The sequence below is a fragment of the Neophocaena asiaeorientalis genome, unplaced genomic scaffold (assembly GCF_003031525.2).
Source record: "Neophocaena asiaeorientalis asiaeorientalis breed wild unplaced genomic scaffold, Neophocaena_asiaeorientalis_V1.1 scaffold100, whole genome shotgun sequence".
Lineage (NCBI taxonomy): Eukaryota > Metazoa > Chordata > Mammalia > Artiodactyla > Phocoenidae > Neophocaena > Neophocaena asiaeorientalis.
This window is the reverse complement of record NW_020173955.1, coordinates 8,850,194-8,869,896: the sequence shown is the minus strand read 5'-3', so window position 1 is coordinate 8,869,896 and position 19,703 is coordinate 8,850,194. Positions and strand designations below refer to the sequence as shown.

Here is a 19,703-nt window from a genome sequence, read left to right as displayed (position 1 = left end):
TTAAAAAAAAAAAAAAAAAAAGGTTCTGAAGAACCTAAGGGTAAGACAGGAGTAAAGACTCATATTTAGAGAATGGACTTGAGTACCCGGAGAGGGGGAAGGGTAAGCTGGGAAGATGTGAAAGAGTGGCATGAACTTATCTATTTTACATTTGGTAGTGTATATAGCTAGTGGGAAGCAGCTGCATAGCACAGGGAGATCAGCTTGGTGCTTTGAGACAACTGATACGGAGGATGGGAGGGAGATGCATGAGGGTGGAGATATGGGGATATATACACACGTATAGCTGATTCACTTTGTTATACAACAGAAACTAACACAATAATGAAAAGCAATTATACTCCAATAAAGATGTTAAAAAAATAAAATTTCAAGGACTGGAAAATAATGATGAGATAAAAATAGATGGGATAAGACTAGAAGCTCAGAGATTTTAAAAGGAGGTGAAAGAGGGTTCTGTACTGCTTACAGAACCCTCACTGCACCAAGCCTGTTCTAAGGGCTTCCCTTTTATCAAGTCTTTTAATCGTCACAACACCTTATAAAGTGGGAACTATTATTATCCCCAATTTACAGATGAGGAAACTGAGGCACAGAGAGGTTAAAATAATTTTTCCAAAATTGTTGTGCAGATAAATGGTGGAACTGAGATTTGATTAAGACAAAGGTTAAATAAAACTCAGGACAGAAATCAAAAACAGAAATAGGCTGAGGGAAAGGACTAGTAATATAAAAGGTAAGCATTTTAAACCTAAAAACCATGAAAGAAAATGGAATGTGGGGAACTTTTTAAAGAAATTAAAAGCAGAGGAATTTTGGAGAAAACAACAGTCTGAAGGAATGGGTCTCCAGTGGCACTGTGGGGAGGCTGCGGCTTCCTGTGGGGTGAATCCTGTTGGAGGTGGCAAGGCGGGGGATGCCCTTAAGCTGTTTTGCCCTTTTCTCGTATCTGGAAACCTCTGTCTCCTGGGCCATCCTTTCCTCCTCTGTTCACAGATGCCTGGATGTGGCTCGTGGCTTGTGGGGACAGGGTACAGTTAGGTTGGGGGTTCTGTTAGCAGCACCTGCTGCTCTGGAAATTTCCCAGACAAGGTCTCTTTCCCACCCAGGGAGTAGTGTTTGAAGGTGGGAGGGGGCGGCTGAAGAAGGAACCAGAAGTGTGCCCTGGGCCTTGCTGGGACAGAGAGCCCTCTGTCCTGGGCTGCAGCTCCCCTGCCTGGCCCGGGAGCGTAGGACCCACCTCACCAGACTCTCTCACCCACGCAGGTGCCAAGGTTGCTAGCCGAGGGGGCCACCTGGAGCGCATATTCGTGGTGGAGTTTCGCCCTGACTCAGACACGCAGTTTGTGTCTGTCGGAGTCAAGCACATGAAGTTCTGGACCCTGGCAGGCAGTGCCCTGCTTTATAAGAAAGGGGTCATCGGGTCCATGGAGGCTGCCAAGATGCAGACGATGCTCTCCGTGGCCTTCGGCGCTGTGAGTTTCAGCAGAAGCTTCCCGACGGGACCCTGAACCCCTGGGCATGGGCATGGGGGGGGCAGGTGTATCCTAGAAGCTGTGAACAGCAAGGAAGCCATTTCCACAGATCTCCTTTACTGGATTATTTGCAACCACTGTTTTGTTTCCTTAGCACAGATGGGTGAGTTGGCTGTATTTTTCCCCTCAAAATGCTAATCAGAAAAAAGCAGGACCCCGACCCAGGGCTGGAGTTTCATTATTCCAGAGCTAGATTGACTTGCAGGCCTGTCCGACTGGGCTAGATGGCCACAGAGGCTGAGGGGCATTTCCACCACTGGACAGCATCCCTTTCCACCCAGTCCTCCTGTGTCATAAATCCCCTGACACCCTCACACAGGCTGTGCGCTGCCCTCAGCCAACACAAGCTCCCCTGGGGAAATTTTGGAACACAGCCAACTCTTGGTCCTCCAGGTGTGGATTTACCCTCCTTGTAGATGAGGCCAGGAAAGTCTCCTTGAAGACTGGGGTCCTGCCCTTCCCTGCAGTCACCTGAGGCTGCTCACAGAATGGAAGTGCATTAAAAAGCGGAGCTGTGCTCAGTGGGGAAATCAACTGTTCCCAAAACTAACACCGCAAAGCTAGGTGATTTCCTTACCATACGCTCTTTTGAGAATTCTTTCGCCTTCCCTTGGCACAGAAGGTCAATTTGAGTGTGTTTATGTTTCTCCGGCTCTGGTGCCTTAGCAGTGGAGTGGGTGGCTGGGAGGGAACCCTCTCGAGGGCTGCAGGAAGTGTCCTGGTGTGGAAGGTGTCCCTTTGTTTACAGAACAACCTCACTTTCACGGGTGCCATCAACGGCGACGTCTACGTGTGGAAGGACCACTTCCTTGTCCGGCTGGTGGCCAAGGCTCACACAGGCCCCGTCTTCACAATGTACACAACCCTTCGGGACGGGCTCATAGTGACCGGTGGAAAAGAGCGGCCGTAAGCCCGAACTCCTCTGGGAACAACTGATCTTTTTGGATTGTCTTGGGAGAAACTGACAGAAGCATCTCCAACTTGGAGAAAATGCAGATTTTTCACTCTCCTGTCTTTTCTGCATCACGGAGATGAGTCTGCCGTCTCTCCCAGAGGGCCCTGGGTCAGAAGCTTCAGAAGTAAGGGTCAGAGAGGTGGTGCCTTGGTAGTTGAAAAACCAGAGAGGTGTTCTCAAACAGACCAGGTGACTGTGCTGTCCATTAGGTGTTACTGTCAGTGGCTCTTTGGGAGGAGGCAGGAGGGGTGAGAAGAGGGCGGACGTCCAGTGCAGACCGGGACCATGTGAAAGCCAAGCTGCAAAGTGGGAGAAACATTTCTCTTCGTCGTTCGATCTAATAAAAACATAGCTTGATTTTTTTAGGTTTCGATTCTCCTTCCTCCCACAGTGGTGGCATTTGAAAGCAGTCTAGGAAATCTGCAGGTTCAAGGGGTTCTGGTAGCTCATTAGCAGGGCTTGTGAAAGGGGCCACCCCAGAGGGTCTGTCCTGCTGGGCCTGGGGATGAGGGGATGGGACCTTGCGGAGATGACAGGGAGAGAGGGCAGCGGAGGGTCCTGGGCGGTCTTAGGATGAGGGCTAACGTGCTAAGTTCTTGATCTTTTTCAGGACCAAAGAAGGAGGTGCTGTGAAACTGTGGGACCAGGAGATGAAGCGCTGCCGGGCCTTCCAACTGGAGACGGGGCAGCTGGTGGAGTGTGTGCGCTCCGTGTGCCGCGGCAAAGTGAGCACCGGGTGGGGCGGGCCTTTGCCAGCGACGCCCAGAATTCATCCAGCACCTTCCCAGCTGGACACTTGCCCTGTGCTGAGTGGTTGAGTCCTTAGAACAAGCCTCCCGGTGTGACTTAGTGCAGAGGGGAAGCAGCTTAGCACAGTCAGACAGACCTGGGTGCAGAGTGTGACTCACCCAGTAGAACTGGCTGTGTGACCTTGGCTGTGTTGCTTAGCCTTTCTGTGTCCAGCACACGGGTTGTTAGGACTGCATGCATCATACATGCACAGCGTCTTTCATTATGCCTGGCACATGGCCACCGTCAGTAGATGTTAGCTGCTGTTATTATAGACAATGTTATTTTAGGCACAGGGATATTAAGTAGTTGCCCATGCCCAAGGGTACGCAGCCGGGAAGGGGAAGGACTGCCAAACTGTCTGACTCAAAGCCATTGGTTTTCAAGTTGTACCTGAGCTAAATAGCACACACAACTGTGGAGTTTTGTTTTTGTCTTTTAAACATGGATATCCAGGCTCGTATCCAGAGCCGCCAAGTCAGAATCTCGGGAGTGGGGCCTTGACCTTGATGTGTGTTTTCCTTTTCTTCTTCTTTATTTTTAAGTCCCCAGGAGATTCTGAAGCCCTTGAAAACAAATCTCTTAACCTCTATTTAATACCTTGTATTTATATTTTGGAATTGGTATCAGTCTAAGAATTTGCTTTCTAGATGCTCTCCACTAAAAAGGCAAACCTGACTTGGAACCTACATAATTGGAAATTGGGAATTTTGTTTTTAAATAGATACACAACAATCATCCGGAAGGGTAATTAGACAGACAGGAGATGAAGGGAGAACGAGGCCCAGAACCTAGAAGTCATCTGGAGATGGATTTTGTTCAGTGCGAGGAAGAACTTAGGAAGAGTTTGGGCTGTCCAAGAGCAGAACCTGGCTGCCCTGCTCTGCAGTGAGCTTGCAATCACTGGACCATTCAGCAGAGATGAGATGATGGAGAGCTCTGGTGGAACTCTCCCCAAGGTGGCGGGGGGAGTACAGGCCAAGTGAGGGGCTCGCTTAAAGATGGCAAATCAGTGGCTAAGAACAAAACACTTCTTGGCTCTTCCTATTTTAATACCAGTGCCAGCAAAGGCACTTTCCCAAGTTACTCTAATAGTGTTTTTTTATATTATTTTATTTTAAATTGTGACAAAATATAGAGAACATAAAATTTACCATTTAACCATTTTTAAGTGTACAATTCAGTGGTATTAAATACATTCACATAGTTGTGCAATTATCACCACCACCCCTCCCCAGAACATTTTGCATCTTGTGAAACGGAGGCTCAGTGTCTAATAAACAATTCTTTTCTGCATCACGGAGATGAGTCTGCCGTCTCTCCCAGAGGGCCCTGGGTCAGAAGCTTCAGAAGTAAGGGTCAGAGAGGTGGTGCCTTGGTAGTTGAAAAACCAGAGAGGTGTTCTCAAACAGACCAGGTGACTGTGCTGTCCATTAGGTGTTACTGTCAGTGGCTCTTTGGGAGGAGGCAGGAGGGGTGAGAAGAGGGCGGACGTCCAGTGCAGACCGGGACCATGTGAAAGCCAAGCTGCAAAGTGGGAGAAACATTTCTCTTCGTCGTTCGATCTAATAAAAACATAGCTTGATTTTTTTAGGTTTCGATTCTCCTTCCTCCCACAGTGGTGGCATTTGAAAGCAGTCTAGGAAATCTGCAGGTTCAAGGGGTTCTGGTAGCTCATTAGCAGGGCTTGTGAAAGGGGCCACCCCAGAGGGTCTGTCCTGCTGGGCCTGGGGATGAGGGGATGGGACCTTGCGGAGATGACAGGGAGAGAGGGCAGCGGAGGGTCCTGGGCGGTCTTAGGATGAGGGCTAACGTGCTAAGTTCTTGATCTTTTTCAGGACCAAAGAAGGAGGTGCTGTGAAACTGTGGGACCAGGAGATGAAGCGCTGCCGGGCCTTCCAACTGGAGACGGGGCAGCTGGTGGAGTGTGTGCGCTCCGTGTGCCGCGGCAAAGTGAGCACCGGGTGGGGCGGGCCTTTGCCAGCGACGCCCAGAATTCATCCAGCACCTTCCCAGCTGGACACTTGCCCTGTGCTGAGTGGTTGAGTCCTTAGAACAAGCCTCCCGGTGTGACTTAGTGCAGAGGGGAAGCAGCTTAGCACAGTCAGACAGACCTGGGTGCAGAGTGTGACTCACCCAGTAGAACTGGCTGTGTGACCTTGGCTGTGTTGCTTAGCCTTTCTGTGTCCAGCACACGGGTTGTTAGGACTGCATGCATCATACATGCACAGCGTCTTTCATTATGCCTGGCACATGGCCACCGTCAGTAGATGTTAGCTGCTGTTATTATAGACAATGTTATTTTAGGCACAGGGATATTAAGTAGTTGCCCATGCCCAAGGGTACGCAGCCGGGAAGGGGAAGGACTGCCAAACTGTCTGACTCAAAGCCATTGGTTTTCAAGTTGTACCTGAGCTAAATAGCACACACAACTGTGGAGTTTTGTTTTTGTCTTTTAAACATGGATATCCAGGCTCGTATCCAGAGCCGCCAAGTCAGAATCTCGGGAGTGGGGCCTTGACCTTGATGTGTGTTTTCCTTTTCTTCTTCTTTATTTTTAAGTCCCCAGGAGATTCTGAAGCCCTTGAAAACAAATCTCTTAACCTCTATTTAATACCTTGTATTTATATTTTGGAATTGGTATCAGTCTAAGAATTTGCTTTCTAGATGCTCTCCACTAAAAAGGCAAACCTGACTTGGAACCTACATAATTGGAAATTGGGAATTTTGTTTTTAAATAGATACACAACAATCATCCGGAAGGGTAATTAGACAGACAGGAGATGAAGGGAGAACGAGGCCCAGAACCTAGAAGTCATCTGGAGATGGATTTTGTTCAGTGCGAGGAAGAACTTAGGAAGAGTTTGGGCTGTCCAAGAGCAGAACCTGGCTGCCCTGCTCTGCAGTGAGCTTGCAATCACTGGACCATTCAGCAGAGATGAGATGATGGAGAGCTCTGGTGGAACTCTCCCCAAGGTGGCGGGGGGAGTACAGGCCAAGTGAGGGGCTCGCTTAAAGATGGCAAATCAGTGGCTAAGAACAAAACACTTCTTGGCTCTTCCTATTTTAATACCAGTGCCAGCAAAGGCACTTTCCCAAGTTACTCTAATAGTGTTTTTTTATATTATTTTATTTTAAATTGTGACAAAATATAGAGAACATAAAATTTACCATTTAACCATTTTTAAGTGTACAATTCAGTGGTATTAAATACATTCACATAGTTGTGCAATTATCACCACCACCCCTCCCCAGAACATTTTGCATCTTGTGAAACGGAGGCTCAGTGTCTAATAAACAATAACTCCCTTTGCCCCATCTCCCCAGCCCCTGGAAACCACCATTCTACTTTGTCTCTATGAATCTGAGTATTCTAGGTACTTCATATGAGTGGGATCCTGTAGTGTTTGTCTTTCTTCTAATAGTGTTTTGATAACAACAGGGAAAGATTTTAGTGGGAACCAAGGATGGAGAAATCATTGAAGTTGGTGAAAAAAATGCTGCTTCCAACATCCTGATTGATGGACACATGGAAGGGGAGATCTGGGGCCTGGCCACACACCCCTCCAAGGACATCTTCATTTCTGCCAGTAACGACGGCACAGCCCGAATCTGGGACCTGGCTGACAAGGTCAGGGGCTGACGCTGCACAGGCTTGGATGCCCCATGTGGGCCTCGGAGCAGTGACTGCCCTGGGCGAGGGGAGGTTCAGCCAGGGTCAGGCCAGAAGGGGGGATGGGGCTGGGCAGGAGATCGGCCACAGGGCAGCAATTAAGTTAGAGGGACTGATAATAAAAGAAGTCCTGTTCACACACACCCATTCTATATATATATATCTCTTTTAGCTGTGTATCCATCTATGAATATTTATAGTACAGGAATAATATAATTGAGAATGATTATTCTCTTGTCATGAAAGAACCCACAAAACTAAAAAACAAAGAGATAAATCATGTCTTCCCTGGATAGGAAGACTAAAAATGATTTAAAATGTCAAATGTTCCCAAATGGAACATTTCAATCAAAACCCCAACAAGGTTTCTCTTAGCATTTGGAAAAACAATTTAAAAATACAAAAAATTTCAAAAAAATAACTTGTCTGGAGTAAAAATGTCAAATAGGAAATCTGGGTGGGGGGAAAGATTAATGTTACCAAGTCTTAGCTGATAGTAAAACAAGTACTTAAGTTCTAATAATTAAAATACTTGGTTTCATTACAGAATGGCTAGTAAATGTTTCAGTCATATTTTCAGTGTGAGGATCATAGAACAGACATGGAGAAGGCTAAGTGTGGTGGTTATACTCCTTAGTTCATAATGATTATGTCTATTAACACCCACTACATACCCGGTGCTTCATATATGCTATCGTTAATGCTTACAACACCTTGCAAGACCAATACTAATATCGATTCTCTACACATGGGAAGACGGAGAAGTAACTTACCCAAACACACCCAGCTAGGGACAGAGCCAGGATCTGGGATCTGAACTAACACATGCTGAAGCTCAAACTCTTCCCCCGAGCAAGAGGTCAGCAAGCTGCAGCCCAAGGGTCAAGTCTGCCTGCTGCCCGTTTCTGCAAAGTAAGCCATGCTTTTTGTTTATGTTGGTGTCCATGGCTGCCTTGGTGCTTCACTGGCAGAGCTGACTGGTTGTGAGAGACCATATGGACTCCAAAGCCTAAAAATATTTACTCCCAAACCATTCACAGAAAAAGTTCACCAACCTCTGTCCTAAACCGTGTTGTCTCTCCAGCTGCTCAGTCAAAACATACTGCCCCCCTCAGCCACTCAGGGACACCTACTATTAGAAGCAAGCGGTTTGGAGCCTCCCTAGAGGCAGCCTGGCTGCTCTGGCCTGGGTGCAGGATTTCCCCTGGAGACCAGCTGAGGCGGCCAAGGTCTCAGGTGGTATTACTTTGTGTCAATGTAGAAGCTGCTAAACAAGGTGAACCTGGGCCACGCGGCCAGGTGTGCAGCCTACAGCCCTGACGGGGAGATGGTGGCCATTGGCATGAAGAATGGAGAGTTTGTCATCTTGTTGGTGAACAGCCTGAAAGTTTGGGGGAAGAAACGAGACCGGAAATCTGCTATCCAAGATATCAGGTACATAGCAGGCAGTCTGGGCAGGGAGGAGAAAGGCGGGCATTCATTCTCCCTCCCATGGTTCCCATTCCAGGAGGGTCATGGCTGGAATGAAGAGCTCACTTGTGAGAGGGTCCCTTTCAGTGAGCCAACTATGGAAGGAGACCCTCTCACACGTTAGTTCTCAGACATGTCTTTGCTAATTTCCATAAGAGTGTGGTTAAAAACTTATCATAAAAGGCCTTCTACAAAAGACTGCACACATCCATTTACTTACTTATGGGGCGTTTTGATCCAGAGAAGCTGTCGAATTCCATAGACTTTAGGAAAAGCTAACCACACGTGAATCATGACGTGTGATCTAATTGCCTTTGAGCTTGGGAGGCCTGTCCCAGAGCAGACCTCATGCCTGACCAGCCCTACACAGCCCTCCTCACGGACCGTGCTCTTGGATTGCTTTTTCTAGAATCAGCCCAGACAGCAGATTCTTAGCTGTTGGTTCTTCTGGACACACAGTTGACTTCTATGACCTCACTCAGGGCACGAGTCTGAACCGCATCGGCTACTGCAAAGATATCCCAAGCTTTGTCATTCAGATGGATTTTTCCGCGGATGGCAAATACATCCAGGTATGCTTTGGCTTTACTGATATCTGGGGTAACCGTTAATAATAGTATTACAAACAATGGCTTTTATGAAATCAGTGCTTACTCTGTGTCAGGAAATGTGTTCACTGGAACTGTTTAAGTACTGTTAGTTTCCCTCCTATTTTATAAAGGAAGAAACAGAGGCTTAGAGAACTTAAGAAAGTCAAATCGAATTTAAAATAGTACTTATTGTTCAGTAGGAAAGCGGGAAACAGCCCTAGTCATCTTGAGCCTCCTCTCACCACCACCCCTTCAAGGCTTCCTAATTTCTAGTTCTCTGGGGCTGCACGGAAGCCTGTGTTGCTTCTTACACTTACTCATCTCAATTCCACATCCCATGGGTAGTGTGGTCCCTCCAACTCAGGACTCAGACTCCAGTCAGCCAGCCTGGAGTGAGAGCCCATCACTGGCCCCCGGGGAGACTGACAAGCGGGGAGGGATCGCAAGGGCTCCCACTCTTGGCACTTAGAGCTGAAAATAGAACAGTGATTTCTCCAGCACTTTGAACAAATATTATGCATTTGTGAGCCAGCCTGGAGTCGGGCAGTCTTTGTGAAAGGAGAGAGGACGCTTCATTCATCAAGTGTGGACTGAACCAGGCACTACGCCAGGCTTTTGGGTGTATGAAATGGGCCTGGTCCCTGCTCTCCTGGAGCTTGCCTTGTCCTGGACAAGACGAGCATTAAACAGATCATCACAAAATACACCTGTAACTACAAATTGTGATTATGTGCCGAGAAGGAAAAGTACAGCGCCCTGCGGGAGCATTTAACAGGCACTGACTGTTGTTAAATAGATGCACTGACATCCTCTCCGTACGGTGCTGTTTAAGCTGAGGTCTGCAGGGTGTGTAGGAGTCAGCCACCCAAGGGGGGCGGGAACATGGTTCCAGGCCTTCTGCATGAAGGCCCTGATGTGGGAAAGATCTCGGCTCATCCCTGTACAGCAGGGAAATCTGGGGTGGCTGGTCTAGCACCCCAGGGAGGGAGGGGGCTGGCGATGGTGGCAGCGGCCATTGGCTGGAAAATGGTCAGTTGCCTCTAGAAGTTTCCCAGAGAAGCCAGGATCAGGTCCTAATACTTCAGAAATCATCTCCATCAGCTGCTGTCCATAAGAAGACTTGCCTCAGCTCTGTTGCACAGGACCTTGGTTCTCTGAGAACAGGGGTTCCCAAACGTGAGTGCACACCAGAATCACCTGGAGGCTTTGTGAAAGCCTGCTGGGCCCCCCGCTTCAGATTGTCCGACTGGGTAGGTCTAGGGTGGGGCCCAAGAATGTGCATCTCTAACCAGTGTCCAGCCGAGGCTGACGCTGCCGGTCAAGAACCACACTTGGAGAAGCTGCCTTAGGACTTTGGAAAATAGCAAGAAAACGGAGGGAAAAATGCCCTGCTTATGTGAACTTTGCCGTGGGCTGACCACAGGCTTTGCAGCCTGGAGCTGAGCTTGGGTTTGGTGAAAAGTCCTGGGGATGCAGAGGTTGGGAAGCAATACACCCAAAGGGGAGTCCTTTGGACGGGAAAGAAAGTTGATAGGCCTGGCTGCTTCCCACTTGCAGGTGTCAACAGGAGCCTACAAGCGCCAGGTGCATGAGGTCCCCCTGGGGAAGCAGGTCACCGAAGCCACGGTCATTGAGAAGATCACCTGGGCCTCCTGGACAAGGTGACTGGAGGAAAACTCTTCTGGAGGAAAAGGTCACAAGGGAGACTCTCGTCCCAGCCTCAGCCTCCAAGTTTGTGTGTGGCTGGGATCGGAAGCAGCTTAGAGAGACAGAGCTCTTTTCCTTTGTGGGGTCAGGGCGGGAGGCCTCTTGCTCCCAGTCTGGGCCGCTGGCTTTGGTCTGACCTGGGCTTTTGAAACGCAAAGTCCCTCTTTTTGTGTAATCTGTCCTACTCATCCCCAGCCCCGTCTAGCAAGTTCAAAGGGAAACCATCCCCCAGCTCTTGGCCAGACCCCCTGCGGTATAGTGAGGCCTCCTGCAATCCCTGGGGGGGAGAGGGAGGGCCGGCAGTGCTGGGTAGCAGGGTAAGCAGCAGGGCCCTGCCACGTCAAGGGAAAAGAGGCCACCAACCCGTGAGCTTGGAGAGCCCCGCACTTCTCCCAAGCTACATATACTCAGAAGCTTCGTAGGGAAGAGGGAGAGAATCAAAGATGGAGGTAACTTTTCTTTTTAGGGTGAAAGGGACTGGGGCAGAGAACAGTAGGAGTTGGGGCAGGTATTCAGAGGGGGAGGGGACAGGTGCCGTCCTGCCAGAGGAGCCGTGTGACCACGGTGAATTCCCCTCGTTCCTGGGAGAGGGTGCCTGACTGCATGAAGCCTTCCCACCCGTCTCACACCTCTTCCTATTGGAACAGCATCCTGGGAGACGAAGTCATTGGCATCTGGCCACGAAACGCAGACAAGGCTGATGTCAACTGCGCGTGTGTGACCCACGCTGGCCTGAACATTGTCACGGGAGACGACTTTGGGCTCGTGAAGCTCTTTGATTTCCCATGCACAGAGAAATTTGTGAGTTTTCCTTAGAGTAACTCCCTGCACTGCCTCCAGGCTGGCTGATCTTCTGCGGTCGGCTGGAAATCATGGCCACATCTACACAGCCATCTAGAATCTAGAACAAGAGGAATCTTGTCACAGCCCTGGGGAGACTTGGCAACACCTAACCTTTTCCTCTCCCTCAGGAGGGGAAGTCCTGGAAGCCAGGAGGATGGAGGGGGGACAGAGTGGCCACAAGTGGGGCAGGAATGAGGCAGGAAGCCAGTGAAGGGCTTGCTCACAGAGATGTTCAGACCCAACGGGCATCCCATGGGTGAAGGGAGGTCCTAGGAGGGGGGAACTGAGTCCTGGAAGTGGTCCATGGTGGCTGAAGGAACAGGGTCTCTTAATCACTTCCATTCACTTTTGCTCACAGGCCAAGCATAAGCGTTACTTCGGTCACTCGGCTCACGTGACAAACATCCGTTTCTCTCATGACGACAAGTACGTGGTCAGCACTGGAGGAGACGACTGCAGGTACCAGCCTGATTCTTCTAGCTCTGCCCCCAGGCCTAGCCTTCACCCCCTCCCGTCCCCACCTCAGGTGTCAGCTCCTCCCAGGGGCACGTGGAGGGGCTGAGGCGGGACAGTGAACCAGAGATCCAGTGACGACTTTCTAAGTAGAAGGGCTTTAGTCTCTGGTGACTCCCAACCCAATTCTTGATGGGACTCTGTCCCCACTAGAGCTGTCCTGGGATTGGTGAGAAGCCAACGACATGCAACAGCTACTCTGAGCATTGCTGGCTGGAGGGACAGGTGGTGAGAGGCCCAAGATACTGATTCCAGTAGGAGCTGTTGGACAGCCCACGGCGTCCACTGCATATAATCAGGAGGTTAGAATGACCTTGATCCATAGGCCTTTTAACTCAGAACTTCCAATTCATCACCAGAGTTCTTAACGTGGATCATTAATCCACAACCGAGAGGTTTAAAAATAGTAATACTGAGCCTCAGTCACCCCGAGAAACGAGCAGGACATATGTTACCCAGTTATACACATGAGATCAGAAAAGGGGTGAAGCCGTTAGGGCCAGTGCTAATTAGTAGCAGGAGAACCTCAACCAGCTATGTGGATTCCTGAGCCAGGGCTGCTACTGGCCTTAACCACTGCTCACTGTGAAACAGGCCCATTGTCCTGTGAGGCATGGCTGGTCTTCCAGTGCCTTTTGGAAGGACCCCTACCAGCCTGCTCCAGAGGACATCAGCACTTCCAAGAAAGCAGCTTTCTCCTGTCCCTCCACCGAGGGCGTTTCTTATTTGAAGTGTGGAGCAACAGGATGAGGTCATTCGAAGTCACTCAGCTTCCCCACATCTAATGTAGTTGAAGGGCTTTATCGAAACGTGAATATTGGTTTCTGTTCAGCCCAGGCAGAACTCCTGGGGGGGATCAAGAAGAAATGCATGCATTCCAGATTTATTTTTAGTGGTCTGAGGTTATGGAAAAGGCACCTGAAGAGAATTTCAGCCCACTTCCTACCCAAAAGCACTGTGTAGAAAATGGCCCCAAAAGATGCTTTCTGATGGCCTGCCTGGGAGCACCCGTCTCCAGGCTGCTGTGCCAACCGCTGCTGGCACTTAAGAGCCCTTGAGATAGTACTGACAGCAGCTTCCTGTGGGGCGCAAACACCCATTCAAAGCAGCATCTGCCAAACTGTGAACAGGCGGGCACCGGGAGACATAAGCAAACCCGTCCCCAGGAGATACGAGGGGACTCTTGATTACTAAAAAAGGCTTAGATGTCACTTTTCCAGTGCAGGGCCCCCTTGGCCTTTGCAGTCATGGGAGCCTACCACGATCCCTGGCCCTGTGCTGAGCACCAGGAAGGGCTCTCCTACTCGAGTGGAGCTGATAAAACCTTTTCAGTAGTAACAAGAGAGATAGTGTGAAGTCAGGCTGCCAGAAGTCCTCCCGTTCAGAAGGGACACGCAGGCTGCTGAAAGAGCCGAACGAAACAAAAAACAATAGACCTTTTAAAAAAGCAACAGACCTTTAATTGGTGGCAAGATCCCTGGTTTGTTTTTTGAAATTGAAATCAAAATGTTCACTACACCACCTGGGCTTGACTCCGGAGCACTTGGCAAAGTTGGTTTTTGTCACTTGACAAAAGCATGATGTCCAGCCCTGCAAAATGACTGTTTGGTCTGCCTTTTCAGTGTGTTCGTGTGGCGATGCCTGGAAGTGCCAGAGTCCTCTTACTTTATTGCTGCTGCTGCCGCCAGCCACCGCGGAGGCAGTGATGAGGTGCCTCCTGGCCGCCAGCTGCTGGGAAAGGCCTACGACACCGCAGGCCGTACAAGCTCCAAGTGCTAGTGAAGTGGTGTGACGGCGCCCATCGCCTGGAATCTCCAAAACCGTCAGGCCAAAAAGGAAGGTCAGTTCTAACACGTTAAGACTGCTTGCCTCTGTTCCTGAGACCAAAAACTATACGTACTAACTACACTGACAAAGAAATCCTATCTGACAATGTAGCCCACTGACAAAATTTAAAGCCTCAGTTACCCTAACCAATATGTAGCTTTTGATTTGCATCAAAACTTTTACAAAAGATGTTTTGCTAGTATGTTTCTATATACTTTAAAAATGTTCATTTTTACAATTAAGGAAGTTGAACAGGACAGCTTAAGTTAGATTCACTGAACTAGAAATATTGATAGCCTCTGTTCTCCACATTTAGCTTTCAAAACCAAATGAGCCATGTATAAACAAGTTGAGACACTTAATTTTTTAACGTTTCATTTGCAGAGTTTTATATCCATTAAGTGCCTTTGAAAGCCTCCAGGTGTGTGGGCTGCTGTCTCCCCTCCCACAGATTGTCTCCTTTCTACATATGGTGCTAAAACGTCAAAACTGAGGAGGGCTACAGGACCCTCAGCAGACTCCTGCTCTGTCACCCAGGTCAGGTATTTAGGTCAAGGCTTCCTAAATGAAAGACATCAGTTACCTGCCTGGGAAACAGTGACTATTTGAAGTTGAGCAGCAAAGAAACTTAAATTCAGGAGTCGGAGGGTGGGTGGGTAGAACCGGTTTTCATCATATTGAGTGCCAAACCCACAACATCCAAAACACTTCAAATAAAACAAACCTCTACTACAGAACAGAAGGGGAAAAAAAAAAAAAAAAGCTCAAGTAGGTCCAGGAAGGTGAGCTGATTTATCTCGTTAAACCTAAAATGGTGATAACTGAGGTGACCTGAGGCTGCGCTGGGTTTACCACTCCCAGCGTGGGGTGGACCTGGCCCCAGTGATTTGTGTCACGTGAACTACATAGGTCAAGTCTGGATTTTTAAAAACTCTTTGCCGAACAAATTCCTAAGCCCAAATAATATTTGGCAACTCAAGATTATAAAACAAAATCATCTAGTTTAGAGTTCCTCAGAGTTGGCTGGATGACAGAATGTGGCTTGGCCGGCAAAACCAGAAGGCATCCTAAACCACCTCCATCGTACTTGACACCTGGCCGAGCGCTGACAACGGCGAGGGCTGACGGCACGCTCAGGAAGGCAGGCTGGTGAGTGAGGGACTGGGACTCTGAGCACATGTACCGATTCGTCCTTCTAGTCAGTGAACTAAAAAATTCTGCATCTTGAGTCACTGGCTATTTGCAGTTGTCAGTTTACAGGAAAGGTGAAACGAAGCATTTTCAATTAAATAGATTAACAAACATTTACCACAGAAGTGCTTCAGCATTCTAAATGGATTAGATCATTCATTAAGCTATTTTTATATGCCAATTTATTAATGCCTTACATTAATCCACTGATAGGTTGTTGGGCCCACAGTTAGAGTCCCTATGCAGCCCTAATTCTGTGTTCTGTAACCATGTGACTGGTGATGCTGAGTGATAACCACGTCTGCCTATATTGTACCACTGACCTTTCATACTGATCGGATCCTGCATTGAATAACCACGTGAAGAACAATAAATTGATCAGTGAGGATGTGTACACTATATTTAAAAAGCAATAGTGTCTGTGTGTCAAGAAAAGTTCTTAAATCTGATTTGTAAACATTTATATGGTATGATTTTACGTATGTTCATAAATCCTGCACTGTATTCTAGGTTAAAATATTGGTGCATGTAGTTTCAGTTATCAAAGTATAAAAATATAAAAAAAAAATTTTGGTATGTGTCAAATAAATTGGATTATATAAATTGTTCTTTAGGTTTTCAAAATAAATGTAGCTGTACTCTGAGCTTAAACTCTTTCTGAAAGTACAAGCCACCGCACACTCGTGGAAGTGAAGTCTACCATTTTGATCTGCAGCACGTTCAGGAAACCAAAATACCGAACATATTTTAAGTCTATAAGCTTTATTGATACTTCGCTTTTACAGTTCACAATGCATTCCACAGATTTAGTTCAGTACAGCTTAAACCACAATTGTATAAATCGTCATTTTATAATTTCTTGCATAACAATGTTTGATATTTGCAAACAACACTTTTGGAAGCATTAGATTTCAGTCCAGGGTTTGTGACAAAATTAACTACAGTAAGACTGTGTGATGAAGTTTATGTTGAGGAGTTCTATTGGCATGGCATCGTTTCATGTTGAAAACAGATGGTAGTGCTCCTAGAAATATATGTTCTTTTTCTAGCTTATGTGCTTTGGAACTACACACATGAAACCAACGACTGAAATATCAAGCACTGTGGGGCAACTGGAAAGGTAGAAGGGCTAAGCTTTGTGAAACACTATATATAGATAGATATATAATCTATATTTACTTATATTGGCAATTAATATAACAGTAAAATTCACAATACACCTAGAACATACCAACGAGGCGAGCCTTTTCACTCCTGCTTTGGTGGTATGATCTCGTCTAAACATTTCATTTCAGCAAATCTGCATCAATCTACACAGACCATACACAGTGCACAAACTGTGAAAAGGGTTATTTTTTCAGCTCCACTTTCTCTGCAATTCCCCAAATACAGCAAGACTACCTGCAACAAAGTATAATAATATACAGCTTCCTCAGATCTTTTATATTCACCAGTGCCTCATACAGGAAAAACAAATATGATTACTGTTTAAATCCATACATAGCAGCTTACAACACTTAAGATGATGAACACAGGGCAGTCAAGACAGGTCATTTTTCCTCAGATACTGTGTTGCTAAAATAAAGATCTGTGAAACTGCACTGCAATGTCAAGGCTTCATTCTTCCCTGACCCTCCCCGCCCCCCCATGGAATCAAATGAATATCCCCTTTAAACTCCTACTGTTAATTATTTCAGGTTTTTTCATTCCGCTTTGCGCTTCAATCCAGGGATTTTTGCTTGGATTCTACAAATGAAAAGGAGGGGGAAAAGGTTAGTGTAAATATTTTGGAATTTTAATATTTCGTTTTCTGCTTCTTAAAATGTCTATCCTTCAAGAATTACTTGTACATTGCTCAGCTTATACAAGAAATAAAATCCTAAGGCTGTCAAACTATGAGCTATAATTTTGCCGCCCTGGCCTTACAAATTAGACTTAAATAAAGCCTTAAATACATATAAGTACACATAGAAATTAATGATCCAAATGTTAGAAAAAAAATCTTTTGGCAACTCTGTCACACTTTAGGTCTGATTGTAATTGACTACTCATTATGTCTTAAATATGAGAATACTACACTGTTGTCAAAGCCAGTACACCTATCCTTAGTGTTAAAAAAAGATTTTAAATACTCACTTAGCCATAGCATCTTTAACATTCTTATTTGCAAGTCCTAGATAATGATCTATTTGCGCCTGAAAGAGAGGCAGAAAGAAGTTACTAGAAAATTACCATTGCTAAGAAATCTTATTAAACATATTAAAGGCTTAAGAAACCACATTTCTCATTTTTATAAGGCTTTGGAAACTGGCACTGATCCATTTCTAAGTTCCATATAAGAGAGTGTGCTCTGTATTCTGAAATCTGCAGTTAAATTACCTGATGCCGTTCATAAATAACAGGAACACTGAAGAGTGAAATCAGAGCTGAAAAAGGAAATACACAACCTTTAAAACAGACTGGTATGATTTAGGGAACAAACACTACAAAGCCATCAAACTGGCAGCACTCTTAAGATAGTCAATAGTGTTCCTAATGAGGAAGACACAAGGATCTCCTGGATGCACCTGCTGGTGGGGAGCCACCACAGGGCAATGAAGTAACCAAGGGAGGCTGCAGGAACCATTCCTGGCTTCAAATCACATCACGCAGACGTTATAAAATACAGGCATCCCTGGTCTTGGTTAGTTAGATCTATGACTGCACCATCAAATAAGGCCACCCTTCATCTGGTTTATCACTGTTACTTGGAGTAGTCTTCAGGAAGTAAAGTGGCTTTTCCATAAACAGTATCAGTATTAGCAATTTATTTAAAGAGATCACAATCTCTAACCTATATCCTCTATTTTTCCTATAATATAAGGATATTCTCCACTAAAATGTCTTTATACCCGCACCCCCTGCAGTGGAAGCACAGAGTCTTAACCACTGGACCGCCAGGGATAGTCCCCCATCTTTTTTGTAATTTCTCATTCCAATGGTTTTGTAGACTTACCCAAGATCAGTAGCGTGAGACCATTGAACAAGGCACCAACATAGGTAAATACCCACATCAACACTGCAAACTATAAGAAAATAACATTAGCCACTTAAAAACAAAATTCAAGTAAAGTTTCTTTTTTTTTAAAGTTTTTTTTTTTGATGTGGACCATCTTTAAAGTCTTTATTGAATTTGTTACAATATTGCTTCTGTTTTATATTTTTTTTGGCCAGGAGGCATGTGGGATCTTAGCTCCACCGCCCAGGTATTGAACCACCCGCACCCCTTGCATTGGTAGGCAAAGTCTTAACCACTGGACCACCGGGGAAGTCCCCAAGTAAAGTTTCTTAATTAAGCCTTCAAATAAAAGCAACCCATCTAAATGCCAAACTAATAGAGGCATACTCCTTGGAGACGTGGTAAAATAATATGGGTATTTCACTTCTAAGTTGCCAGTCTCCATTCAGGAATTTCTGAATCTAATTAAAACAATTAATAGACTCAATTCATTTTTTTCTGGACTACACTACCAAATAGTTGATTCTGTTTTCTCTGAGATCAGAAAACATACCAAAGGTACACCACCTATAGCACTTAGCTTCTAAATGGGAAGACTGGAAAGCTATCATGAGAATTAGCTATTAAAACTGATTTTAAAGTACTAACAAGTTAAGTGATTCAAGATCTGTATGAGCTGAATAATTCAGACATTAAAATATCATACATCTGAATAAGCAATAATGGTGCAGGAAGACTCATTATCAGGGAGGCTAGGTTTCAGGTACCAAAAATATCAGCCCTAGCATTCTATTAAGGATCAGAGGCACTGTCTCTCCAGTGATACATGTTTTAACAGCCAATGAGGACCCCTTGGAATGAGGACTCCTCTAACTTTTATACCTATTAATAAAATTGACCGTTATTATTCTTTTAGCCACTGCCTTCTTTATTTATTTAGCAAACACTAATCCAGTTCTTACCATATTACTGCCAGGCACTGTTTTAAATGCTTTACAAATACAAACTCATTTATTCCTCCTAATAACTTTATAAGGTAAGCACTGCTATCATTACCACAGGAGATGCAGACACTAAAAAAAATAGAGTGTAGTAACTTGCCCAAGTTGAGGTAATACTTCACTCATATATCATATTTCACTGTCTTCTCCAGGGGACTGGGGACTGCAGTGAACTGACTAAACTCTCCTATTTCAGTAATCTGGTCTCAAAATCTGGGATTTTTTTTTTTAATCATTAAATACAGCAGTTTGGGAAAGGCCTTGTTTCCAAAAAGTGATTTTCATTTTGAGAAGTTCTTTATTTCCTCTACATACTTTAGTTTACTCATGAATGGTTGAAAAAGAGGATTTCAAAGTTTTTTTCCAGTTCTTGGCAACATCATATAGTAAAAAACTCAATGCCATGTTCAGAGAAGTTCTTGAAGACTTACAAACACAAAGTCAGTCCAGATTTTATTAAACATTCAGCAGGAGCAGTTCCTTTGCTTCCTATTAAGAGCCTTCATGTGTCTGGCAATCTCTCTGCCATATTTAATTTAGTAGGTCACAAACACCACCACGATGCCACCATGTACAACTATTTAGGTACCAATAACAAAGTATATATGAAA

General features: G+C 45.9%; 2 protein-coding genes across 6 annotated transcripts in view; one reads left to right on the top strand and one right to left on the bottom strand.

Moving 5' to 3' along the window:
- EML6 (EMAP like 6) overlaps window positions 1-14,664 on the top strand; it is a 297,088-nt gene extending 282,424 nt beyond the window's left edge. For both annotated transcript variants that reach the window (XM_024752945.1, XM_024752946.1), the window contains 10 exons: window positions 1,267-1,475; window positions 2,284-2,441; window positions 3,101-3,215; window positions 6,722-6,910; window positions 8,214-8,386; window positions 8,832-8,994; window positions 10,570-10,673; window positions 11,367-11,520; window positions 11,921-12,021; window positions 13,698-14,664. In XM_024752945.1, coding sequence (XP_024608713.1) covers window positions 1,267-1,475; window positions 2,284-2,441; window positions 3,101-3,215; window positions 6,722-6,910; window positions 8,214-8,386; window positions 8,832-8,994; window positions 10,570-10,673; window positions 11,367-11,520; window positions 11,921-12,021; window positions 13,698-13,854 — 1,523 coding nt within the window. In that variant the 3' untranslated portion in view covers window positions 13,855-14,664. The remainder of the gene's footprint in view (window positions 1-1,266; window positions 1,476-2,283; window positions 2,442-3,100; window positions 3,216-6,721; window positions 6,911-8,213; window positions 8,387-8,831; window positions 8,995-10,569; window positions 10,674-11,366; window positions 11,521-11,920; window positions 12,022-13,697) is intronic.
- A 1,172-nt stretch (window positions 14,665-15,836) lies between these two features.
- RTN4 (reticulon 4) overlaps window positions 15,837-19,703 on the bottom strand; it is a 66,745-nt gene continuing 62,878 nt past the window's right edge. For all 4 annotated transcript variants that reach the window (XM_024752950.1, XM_024752947.1, XM_024752948.1 and 1 more), the window contains 4 exons: window positions 18,089-18,158; window positions 17,473-17,519; window positions 17,230-17,288; window positions 15,837-16,839 (listed from right to left, as the gene is read on the bottom strand). In XM_024752950.1, coding sequence (XP_024608718.1) covers window positions 16,797-16,839; window positions 17,230-17,288; window positions 17,473-17,519; window positions 18,089-18,158 — 219 coding nt within the window. In that variant the 3' untranslated portion in view covers window positions 15,837-16,796. The remainder of the gene's footprint in view (window positions 16,840-17,229; window positions 17,289-17,472; window positions 17,520-18,088; window positions 18,159-19,703) is intronic.